This window comes from Podarcis gaigeae (genome assembly GCF_964106915.1).
Source record: "Podarcis gaigeae genome assembly, chromosome: 15".
Classification (NCBI taxonomy): Eukaryota; Metazoa; Chordata; class Lepidosauria; order Squamata; family Lacertidae; genus Podarcis; species Podarcis gaigeae.
The window spans coordinates 17105310-17117255 of NC_139692.1; the positions used below are offsets into that span (position 1 = coordinate 17105310).

The 11946-nt window shown below is 48.9% G+C and overlaps 1 protein-coding gene across 1 annotated transcript; it reads left to right on the forward strand.

Annotated features, from left to right (window-relative positions):
* Positions 1-7506: 7506 nt before the first annotated feature.
* APOA4 (apolipoprotein A4) lies at positions 7507-11182 on the forward strand. The gene is made up of 4 exons (XM_083715339.1): positions 7507-7621; positions 8219-8313; positions 9273-9399; positions 9919-11182. The coding sequence occupies exons 2-4, from the start codon at positions 8265-8267 to the stop codon at positions 10874-10876; spliced, it is 1134 nt and encodes a 377-aa protein (XP_083571465.1). The 5' UTR covers positions 7507-7621; positions 8219-8264; the 3' UTR covers positions 10877-11182.
* The last annotated feature ends 764 nt before the right edge of the window (positions 11183-11946 follow it).

Below are 11946 nucleotides of genomic sequence, written 5' to 3' on the forward strand. Positions count from 1 at the left end.
GCTCAGCTGAAGCCTGTGCTGGAGGTGGAGAAATCCCGTCTCTGCTACCAAGGTTCCTGCATTGCTTTGAGGGCAGCCCCTGCCTGGCCCTCTCTGACTTTGGCACTGGTCTTCCTTATGGGCTAGCAGATGGCTCTTCTTCCCAGGGATCAGTGGCGTAGCGTGGGGGGTACAGGGGGGGCCGGCCGTACCGGGCGCAACATCTGGGGGTTAGGGTTAGGGGGTGCAAATCCACAGGTTAGGGTTAGGGGGCGCAAATCCACGGGTTAGGGAGCACAAATTACTTGCCTTGCCCCGGGTGCTGACAACCCACGCTACGCCACTGCCAGGGATAGCACTCTAGCCTTATCCTTTGCCCATGTATGGCAGGTACTTGTCCCCTTTGTTGAAGAAAGATACTCCCGTCTCTTTGTTGCGTAACAGTCAGGAAGAAACTGTGTGCCCAGGTTGGCGCTCTGCTGAGTCTGGCACTGGTGACTTTCCTTTTTGCTTTTCACCAGTATTCTCCTTGAGGAAGAGTTCGGTGCGGCTCAAAAGCTTGCACATTGCATTGGCTCATTGTTGACCTTGAATAAAATGGTGCGCCGCAACCACCACCCTGCTCATTGTTTTGGGGAGCAGGAATTGATGCCTCTCTTGCTCTAGCAATGTTTGTACATATCCTTGCCTATTTGGGGCACATGCAAAGCTCATTCCAAGCTGCCTGTCAACACCGGCAGTGTTTGCAGTTCGGAATACTGCCTTGTCAACAAGATTGCAGGAGGCAAAAACACCCTGGCTTCAGCTTGCTCTGCAGATGTCCCACAAACCTTTTGTCTTAACATTTGTTTAGAAAGAAGATAAGAAGAGCCTGTTGCTGGATCAGGCCAGCGGCTTGACTAGTGGAGCATCCTGTTCTCACAGGGCCAACCAGATGCCTGTGAGAAACTCACAAAGCAGGATTCAACCAGAAAAGCACTTTCCATTTCTGTGGTTTCCAGCAACTGGTATTCAGAAGTACTGCTGTCTCCGTCTGTGGAGGTGAAACATAGCCATTGTGGGTTGTAGCAATTGATAACCTCCTTTATGAATTTGTCTAATCCTCTTTTAATGTACAGTGGTACCTCGGGTTAAGTACTTAATTCGTTCCAGAGGTCCGTTCTTAACCTGAAACTGTTCTTAACCTGAAGCACCACTTTAGCTAATGGGGCCTCCTGCTGCCGCCGTGCCGCCGTTGTGCGATGTATGTTCTCAACCTGAAGCAAAGTTCTTAACCTGAAGCACTATTTCTGGGTTAGCGGAGTCTGTAACCTGAAGTGTATGTAACCTGAAGCGTATGTAACCTGAGGTACCACTGTATTTTAATATTCTGTTGGAAGCCGTCCAGAGAGTCTTGGGAAACCCAGCCAGATGGGTGGGGTATAAATAATAATTTATTATTATTATTACTATTATTATTATTATTATTATGCCATCCAAGTTGGTGGCCATCATTGCTTCCTGTGGCAGAGAGTTCCACAGTTCTTCATGAAGCACTTCCTTTTCTCTGCCCTGAATCTTCCAGCATTCGGCTATGTCAGCTGTCCATGAGTTCTAGTGGTGTGAGAGATGGAGAAGAACTTTTCTTCTTCCACTTTCTCTACTTTCTCCTATGTTGCATCTTACTCCCCTTTTTTCTAAACTAAGGAATCTGAAACACTGCAACCATCCTTCACTGGGCAGTCACTCCATCCCTTTGATCATTTTGCTCTCCCCTTTTCCAAACCTTTTCCTACTCTAAAATATTCTTTTTGAGGTGAGGCAACCAGAACTGCAATCAACATCCCAAATGTGGTCACCCATAGATTTGTAGAGCTGCATTATATCAGCAATTTTATGTTCAATTTCTTCCTAATGATCCCTAGCATTGAATTTGTGTGTGTTTTTTTACAGCTGCCACACACTGGGTCAACATCTTTATCAAGCCATCTACTATAACCCCCCAAGATCTTCTTCCTGGCCAGTCACCACTAGTGCATATATGTGCATTTGCCCCACAAACATATATGTGAAAGTAAGATTTTTTTTGCTGCAACAAAAAAGCTTAGGGAAGCTTTTAATGTTTGATGTATTATAGTATTTTAATATTTTTTGGGAAGCCGCCCAGAGTGGCTGGGGAAGCCCAGCCAGATGGATGGGGTATAAATAACTAATTATTACATGCATCACTCTACACTTGTTTACATTGAATTCCATTTGCCATTTCACCCGGTTTGGAGAGATCCTTTAGGAGCTCTTCACAGTCTCTTTTTCTTTTAACAACCCTGAACAATTTAGTATCATCAGCAAACTTGGCCACCTCACTACTCACCCCTAACTGCAGATCGTTTGTCAACCAGCTGTGTCAGCCAAATCACCTCTACTTATATACTTCTTGGCACTTTCTAAGAATTCTAATAGATTCATGAGACAGGACTTGTCCTTGCAGAAGCCATGCTGTCTCTGCATCAGTAAGGCTTCTCCTTCTATGTGCTTGGTTTTTTTTTTAATTGTTAACATTTTGAAGAAATAAAGTGAAATTGGGTCTTTGGGTCCAATTCCTGTCTGGGGGAACTTGCGCTGCACAATGGAGCTCAGGACAGCTTTGCCAGCTTCCTGCTCGAGTCTGGACTGTCTGTTGGCCTGGATCTGAGATACTTGCCCACTGTGTGCCTATTGTAGACAGTGGTGAGCTAAATGGAAGCTTCCTATGTTCTTAAGTGACCTATCCAGGCAATGCAGTGGTTCTTTCATCTATCTATTTATCTCTGACCCCCTGTTCCTGCCCCATCACCTTCCAGCTCCCGGAAGGTAACTGTCTGAACCAGGGAGCCTTCAGAATGGGAAAGAGCTCAAACCTGTCCAACAGTTTGTTGTCCCTCCTTCGTAATGCCTGAAGTGGGTTTCAGTCTCCTAGTGTTCCACGCCTTTCGACTTTTTGGGCCATTCTCCCACCTCCAGTATTTATCTGATTTTTTGTACTACTGCTTACCCCGGACTTAACCTATATCTGCCAGTCCTTCTGTCTCTTGTGACTGCATGGTGCAATTTTGGCAAAGAATAGAAGCGCAGGAAGACTTGAATCAGTATAGATGGTTTTCTTGCAGGTTAAATGGACTCTTGTTGCTGCTTTGGGTGCACTGTCTTTTCCTGGAGCCTATGGCTTGGCTCGCTTGCCAGAGCCGCCTCTTTGTCCTGTAGGCAGTTCTTACCTCCTTGTGATTTGCTGTGGTCTGGATTATGGAGGGTGGTGGGTGGTTGCCTGAGCTCACCAGCAGGGGGCTGAGCTGGCCAGCCTTTTTCTCCTTCCAAACATTCTGTTAGAGGCCTCCATAGTACTCGTGTATGAGGGATGCACTGGAATGAGTGACGGCCATTGGTAAGAATGGGCATCCGGGAAACCTTGAACCATCTGGTATTACACAACGGAACGGCCTTAAGGAATGAATGAGCTCATCTTTGGACCTCCTGCCTGTTGCCATCCCTGGTTGAGCTCTGCCCCTCCATCCTGCACATCAAATCTGCCTCACCTTGGACTGTGACCTCAAGATAACACATTGCAGACAGGCCAGAGAGCAGTGCCATAAAGTGGTTTCTTCTAAACCAAGAGAGATGCCTGGAAGCCCGAAACCCTTATCCTGCCAGTTGTGGGTTGGCTGTTTTTGCTTGGTGGGGAGGGAGAGGCACTCTGCACACGCTCAGAGGCACAGTCCAGTCTCATATTGCTGAGCTCTGCATTCTGTCTCCAACAGAGATGGTGCTCTAATGACTCCCTTGGCGAGGGGGAGTGAAGAGAGAGCTCAGCTTCAGTCAGCAAGAAGCTGAACTGACTGATGTGTGATGTGCAAGACCGAGACATTGCCCACTGCCTTTGCTAAGCCTGGAAATGGCCAAGGGTTACACAGCAGAAATGCAATGCAAGGGAGTTTGGCCCCTTCCTTGCCTCACAAGCAGACGCTCAAGAAGGAGTCCAAACCCAAGGGGGTTGCTGAGATGGAAGGGGACAGGCTGCAGGACCTCTCAAGCTCTCGGGGTGTCAAATGTGGGGTGACAATGGCCACATCCAGACCATTCATTAAAAGCACCATAATACCACTTTAAAAAGCCATGGCTTCCCCCAAAGAATTATGGGAGGTGTAGTTTGTTGAGGGTACTGAGAGTTGTAAAGAGACCTGTTTCTCTCCCAGAACTACAATTCCCAGAGTTCCCTGGGAAGGGAGACTGGCTGCTAAACCACTCTGGGAATGGTAGTCATGGGAAGGAAAAAGGGGTCCCCTCACAGCTCTCAGCACCCTTCACAAACTACAGCTCCCATAATGCTTTGGGAGAAGCTACATTTAAAGTGATATCATGCTGTTTTAAATATGTGGTGACCAACTGTCTTGAGAGTGTGATTTCCTGGTTAATGTGAGCCCAGGAAGGCTCCCTTCTGTTTTTGTACAGCTCTGGCTGAAGGGCGAGCAGCATTTTTGCTTCCTGCTGCGACTTATGCATTAACCAAAAAAAAAAAAAAAAAAAAGGAGAATGAAATACCAGAGATTTGGAGAGACATCAAAGTAACTACTGCCATACACATGTATTTGTAAATGTGTGTTTGTAGAATGGAGAAGAATTTGGTTCAGTCCATGTTTAAAGGATGCGGGTGGCGCTGTGGGTAGCCTCAGCGCCTAGGGCTTGCCGATCGAAAGGTCGGCGTTTCGAATCCCCGCGGTGGGGTGCGCTCCTGTTGCTCGATCCCAGCGCCTGCCAACCTAGCAGTTCGAAAGCACCCTCAGGTGCAAGTAGATAAATAGGGACCGCTTTCTAGCGGGAAGGTAAACGGCGTTTCCGTGTGCAGCTCTGGCTCGCCAGAGCAGCGATGTCACACTGGCCACGTGACCCGGAAGTGTCTTCGGACAGCGCTGGCCCCTGGCCTCTTGAGTGAGATGGGCGCACAACCCCAGAGTCTGGCAAGACTGGCCCGTACAGGCAGGGGTACCTTTACCTTTACCTTTTACCTAATTTGTGCCGTCACAAACGATCAGCAAACCACAATTTAACCTTCCTTTGAAATTCACGCTCCTTTGAATTTTGCAGCGTGGTTCTCCAGCCAAGTAACGGGTACAAAAATGAATGATGGAAGGAAGTGTGCCTAAAAATGCATAGGTTTATGCAGATAGCAGACAATGGTGCATTGCATCAGGGGAAAATTCTTACAAACACATGTCTAATTTAGGGGGAAATCATGCTATCATAGAAGAGTGTGTTTGTGTGTGTGTGTGTGTGAGAGAGAGAGAGAGAAAGAGAGAGAGAGAGAGAGAGAGAGAGAGAGAGAGAGAGAGAGAGAGAGACTGGCAAGTTGTTGTTGCTTCTTTCTCCCAGAAGTCCTTGGTGCTATCAGTTTGTACCCAGAAAACATAGCCGACCTTCCCTGTCACCTGTTACATTCCATGTTAAGACTCTTACAAACTCCACATCTTTGGGCTTTTCATCGTCCCAGTGTTTTCATCTCCGTGCCCCTCCCCTCCTTCGTTTTGTTTACTATCCAGAAAACCAACCACCTAAGTGGGAAAGCAGCACTCAAGTGAGGGCTGAGGGTGAGTGGGAGATAGGGGAAACTCCAGGCGCCTCCAATAACAAACAAGAGCAAACAAACTGTTTGGATTAGCAGTTCTTATCAAGCACATAAGACATTATGTCCCCAAGAAACTTTGTTTAACATCCAGTGGGGGTCCAGGGTGGGGGGATTTGGCCATTTTCTTACTCTGGGGATAAACAATTTTGTTGTTAAACAGAGAATGGCAGCATGCTACAGGGCCTCTTGGGTAGTGGCTTCCAAACCTGGGAATTCTCTGCCCTTGATATACACCTTGCTAACATTAGGATTTTTCAGAAAACAAAGTTATATCTTTCCCCTCGGGCTTGGTTTTTTTTGGGTGGGGTGGGGTGGGTGGTGGTGGGGGTACAAAAAGTGAATTTCCTTGGAAACTAAACATAGCTTTTTCTCCACCTCTGAAAATTACTACACAGAAGGCGAGCTAGCCTACCCAGTCCTTGGGTAGCTTTGGGTTCAAGTGTGCCTCCTCCTAAGCCCTGCTCCTAAGCCAGTATGTGCGAGAAATGTTTATGGAAGGGGTGAGAGAGAATTATTTATTGAATTTCTATATAGCCCTATACCCGGAGGTCTCAGGGCGGTTCACAGAACAAAATCAAAATATAAAACCACAATATATATACAGTGGTACCTCCGGTTAAGAACTTAATTTGTTCTGGAGGTCCGTTCTTAACCTGAAACTGTTCTTAACCTGAGGTAACAATTTAGCTAATGGGGCTTCCTGCCGCTGCCGCACGATTTCTGTTCTCATCCTGAGGCAAAGTTCTTGACCCGAGGTACTATTTCAGGATTAGTGGAGTCTGTAAGCTGAAGCGTCTGTAACCTGAGGTACCACTGTACATATAATTGAGGGGGGGGGGAAAATGTCAATAACACTCCTCCCCCAAAAGAGCCACATTTTAAAAGGGCATAGGATGTCAATCAAATCAACAAACTAAACGTACTCTACTTATGCCCAGAGACTATGTTTTCTTGCTGTTGCCTCAGAGCTGTTCCCTGTAATTGTAAACCAGTTCTGGATCTGTGGCAAGAGTGGATATTCTGCCAATTCATCATAGCGAGCGCTTGAAGAAATCCAGTGTTGCTCAAGTCCACCTTCCAATGCCAGCGTAACTTAGAGCAACTGCTGCAAAGCTGGCTCCAGCTGAATAAATCACTTGGAGCTACAGTAGTACCTCGGGTTAAGTACTTAATTCGTTCTGGAGGTCCGTATTTAACCTGAAACTGTTCTTAACCTGCAGCACCAATTTAGCTAATGGGGCCTCCTGCTGCCGCCACGCCGCCAGAGCACGATTTCTGTTCTCATCCTGAAGCAAAGTACTTAACCCAAGGTAATATTTCTGGGTTAGCGGTAAGGGGTGTAATTAGACTAAAACACTTCGGTCCCTCTCTTCCTTTAAAAAAGAAACTCGGAGGTTGGAGGTGGGAGAGCAGGTTGACGGGGCTGTTTTCTATCCAGGCGCAGACCAGACTGAGATGATGCTTTGAGGGAGGGCAGACACGGGACGGGGAAGCTGCCCACTCAGCCACCCATCATTTTACCCCAATAACACCCCACTCTCCCGGGCCTTCAAGCCACATTCTGTTGGAGTATGCCCACGTCTGGTTTTCAGTCATGCCACACCCCAAAATCCATCGACCCTTTGTCTTTCCTATGTAGTTGCGCTCCATTCCTCCTGACCTCTTCCGCGCGCGCAATTGGAGTTACTAGTCCTCATGAATTCTTTTGTGCGAGCGTGCACTCCAGCGCTCCCCCCCCCCCAAAAAAAGCGTTGTTTTGCCTTTCTGTCAGAGGTTGGCGTGGCTGTTTCTGGTAAGAGCTCTGCTTGCCCAGCAGATAAGACGGGGGGGGGGGGGAGCTCCCTTGCTGCCATCCAGCCCTCGTCCACGTTTGCGCTCCTGCTAAAGTCCAAAAGCTCGAGGATGTGTCAGCAGCCTGCGTGGAAGCAGGAAGAAGCTGCTCGGAGGGCTATAAATTTGGATGGGCAAAGCAGGCTGAGCCACCTTGAGGAGACAGCGCAAGGAGAAGAGGTGAGCTGAGCTGCCTGCAGGGTCCATGCTTGAGCACTGCTCTTCCATTGACCTGGAGGGTGCTGATGCTGGGCTGGGAGCCCTGTTTGGTTCAGGACGACGGAGCAGGGGAGGTTTTGTGGTGCTTTGCTTACTGGGAACTTGAAGGGGGAAGGGCACTGCCTTTGTGATCTCCTTATTCCTATCCTAGTTAGAAGGGGAAACTTCTGGCCAATTTTAATCTGGTGGTTCTCCCCTCTTCTCTCTCTCCCCCACCTCCCACAGCTCAGACTCAGGGCTAAGCAGCGAAGCTTCAGCTGCCTAATTCTGCCTTTGCCGACCAAATGTTCTTGGACTACATCTCCCATCAGTCAATGCAACCCTGGCAAGGTCTAATGGGAGTTGTAGTCCAGCAGCATCTGGAGGGCCCCAGGTTGGTGGTCTAAGTGATGTAGAAAATATGTCTAAGAGCCATGAGAGATGGGGATGCGGAAGGTGGACAGGGCTGAGACAGGAATTTGGAGGGGATGCTGGAACAAGGCTGAGCGTCAGATCAGGGGGCTGTGTTTATGGGAATGCCACTGATTTAGTTTTGACCCTTCTTCTTCTTCTTGGCAGATCTGTTCCTTAAACGGTGGTGTCTGCAACCCCCCAGCCGCAAAAGATGACTCTGAAGGCAGCAGCCTTGATCCTCAGCCTTTTGGCTATCACAGGTAACCCAGAAGGGCTCTGCTGATCCTGTTATCTGCACTCACTCTGGTCCCTATTTCCAACTGTTGAATTCTAAATATTGTTCGGTCTTTGTAGATTCTCACTGACCCATTTCTTGTTGCGTTGGCTTGCCAAGGCATAGCTGGAGAAATGCTATATAGCTCAGATCTCGAATGTACCGAGCGATGGTTGTCTTGCAGCTCAGGTTTAGCAAATCAGTGTGATTAACCTAAAATCTTGTGAGTCGGGCACAGCAGAATGATTCTTTACTAAAGAGCTTTGCCCAGTTGTTACAATCATTATTATTATTCCCTGCCCATCTGGCTGGGTTGCCCCAGCCATTCTGAGTGACTTCCAACACATAAAAACATAACAAAACGTCAAACATTAAAAACTTCCCGATACAGGGTTGCCTACAGATGTCTTCTAAAAATTGTGTAGTTCTTTATCTCCTTGGCATTTGATGGGAAGGCGTTCCAAAGGGAGGGCACCACTGCTGAGAAGGTCCTCTGCCTGGCAATAACATTGTTTGAGAAACCTCAATGAACTTGCCAGGAGAAAAGCAAACCGAGAGACTGGATTTCAGAGTGGGAGGCAGATCAGGCTGAAACAGGGTGTCTGCTAGAAAAGGAAAGGAGTACTGGCAAATCTGCGCAGCGTAGAAAGAAGCATGGGGCTAGCCTTTCTGTGCTGGGCTGGCTACATACATTAAACCTGGCAGACTTGCTGAGATGCCTCATCTGTTTGAAGAAGTCTTGGTCCTACCCAGACTTGATGGATATGTGCATGCATTCTTAAAGGGATGGGTCTGTGTGGTTCTCCCAGTATTTCCAGAAATTATGGGAGTTCAGCTGTGGCTTTGCAGACACGTGGGGCATTGGCAAGTGGCAGAGGAGTTGGGATGGGAGGCTGTGAGTCGGGTCACACACAGCACCAACCTGCTCCCTCCTCATCCTTGCAGGAGCCCAGGCCGAGATCAACGCCGACCAGGTGGCTGACGTCATCTGGAAGTACTTCACCAATATGGGCAACAATGCCAGGGAGACGGTGGAACAAGTCCATCAGTCAGAGATCAGCAAGCAGCTCAAGTGAGTAGCTGTTTCCTCTGGGGCCGGTGGAGGTGAGGAGTGCTCATGATGGCGACTGGGCTTAGGGACTGCTGCATGAATCACTGTCTCAAGCAGCACCAAAAGACATGCCTCTTTGGATGGAGATGTTAGGTGACCAGCTGATTTTGAACATTGGCTCTTGAGGGCCAGGTGTATAGGCCTGGGGGACCATGCATTGAGTTTCCGGGCCTGAGGCTCCTCACCTTTGGTGTAGGGTGCAAGCCCTGAACTGCTGTCCTTCCAGAACTGGCTTAGAAGGGACAGCATCAGCCTGGGAACAAGCCTCAGGTTTGGGACACAAGCACTGGGGGGTGTCCTGGTGAGAAAGTGTCACGGCTGCTGCACTGCGTGGTGCAGCAGTGGAGTTGGATGGGCAACTGTGGCCACTGGGCGCCTGAGGGAAATCCACGCCAGCAGGAACGCTGAAACCCCCAAGTGTTTTGAGAGCCAAGGAGTGCTTGTCTGTCTGCTCACCTCTCTCCTTCTGCTCCTCCACAGCACCCTCTTCCAGGACAACTTCCAAGCCCTCAACACCTACGCTGGGGAGCTGCAGAACAAGCTGGTCCCCTTTGCCACAGACATGCACCTTCGGCTGGCAGAAGATTCCGAGAAGCTGAAGCAGCAAATCCAGGAAGAGATGAAGCAGCTCCGAGCCCGGTTGGCCCCTCATGCCGACGACGTCCATTCAGCAATCAGCAGGAACATTCAAGAGCTGCAAGCCAAGCTGGCTCCTTATGCAGAGGAGCTGAAGACCCAGGTGAATCAGAATGCTGGAGAGCTGCACAGGAAGCTGGAGCCTCTGGCCCAGGAGGTGCAGGCCAAGCTGCAGGAGAACATGGGAAGCCTCCAGACCTCCCTGTCTCCCTACGCCGATGAGCTGCAGAAGCAGGTCAACCAGAAGGTGGAGGACATCAAAGGGAGCCTGACGCCCATTGCTGATGAGCTGAAGGCCAAGGTGGACCAAACCATGGCTGAGCTGCGGAACAGCCTGACTCCCTACACCCAGGACGCCCAAGAGCAGCTGAACCGCCAGCTGGAGGGACTGTCTTTCCAGATGAAGAAGAGCATTGAGGATCTGCGGGCCCAGCTCTTGGAGAGGACCGAGGATCTGCGGCTCAAGCTGAGCCCTCTTGCCCAGGAGCTGAGGGAGAAGCTGCAGGGGGATGCTGCTGACCTGCGTGAATCTCTGACACCCTACGTGAAAGGCTTGAACAAAAAGATTGACCAGCAAATCGAGGAGTTCCGCCAGGTTTTGGGGCCCTATGGAGAGAACTTCAACAGGCTCCTGGTGCAGAAGGTGGAGGAGATGAAGAAGAAGCTGGAGCCTTACGCTGGTGAGACAGAGGATCACTTGAGCTTCCTGGAGAAAGATGTGAGGGACAGGTTCAATTCCTTCTTCGACAGCCTCAACCAGATGGCCAATGAAAAGGCCCTTCTCCCCGCTTTGGAGGAATAGTAGAAGGCCCCCTATATTTCTGACCCCCCAGCCCCAGCGTGTCTTCTGCTTGAAGCCACCACCGAAACACCACTGAAAACAAGACTCCTGGCAAGATTCAGGATGCTTCAGCCCAGAATAAATGGGTGAGGAACTGGCTGTGACCCACTGGAGCCCCCAATGCCCCTGAATGTTTGGGGCAGTGCTGGCAGCCACATTTCTATTACCCTCTCTGTCCCTTGCTGCTAACAATCTCCATGCACTGTTGTGTGCCCAGACACACACTCTCTCTGCTGAAATAAATGAACACCTTAGCAATACCTGCAAGTTGCTCTTTTGTCTCTTAATGCCTGGTCCACCTTGGAAGGGAAGAGGTGGGTGGGATGGAGGAATCTGATCCCAAATGAAAGTGTTTTTGAAGAGGAAAATGGGAATGCCCTTGGCTGAATGGTGGGGATGGAGCTGAGCATCCCCTCACCCAGGGAGACTTTTATTGCAAAAATGGCAAAAAGGATAAATTCACAGGTGTGTGGGTTTTTTGGGGAAAAATTTGTTACACAAATAGGTTGCAACCTGATTGTCACCTGCCCCTCTGGGAATGGCTCCCCACTGCAGCACCATTGATTGAGTGTGATGCCAAGGAATGTTCACAAGCATTCAGTTGTTAGAGGGAAAGGTATCAGCCACTATAGCAATGTCTGACACAGTGCAGGTTCTTTCAGCTGAAATGAAATTTTCACATGGGACTTAGAGAGGGAGAGTCTATGTGCTTTCAGCAGAATAATAATAATAATAATAATAATAATAATAATAATAATAATAATAATTTATTTATACCCCGCCCATCTAGCTGGGTTTCCCTAGCTACTCTGGGTGTCTTCCAACAAAACACTAAAATACAATAACCTATTAAACATTAAAAGCTTCCCTAAAGCGTGCTGCCTTCAGATGTCTTCTAAAAGTTTGGTAGTTATTTTTCTCTTTGACATCTGGTGGGAGGGCATTCCACAGGGCAGGTGCCACTACTGAGAAGGCCCTCTGCCTGGTTCCATATAACTTGGCTTCTCGCAGCGAGGGAACCGCCAGGAGGC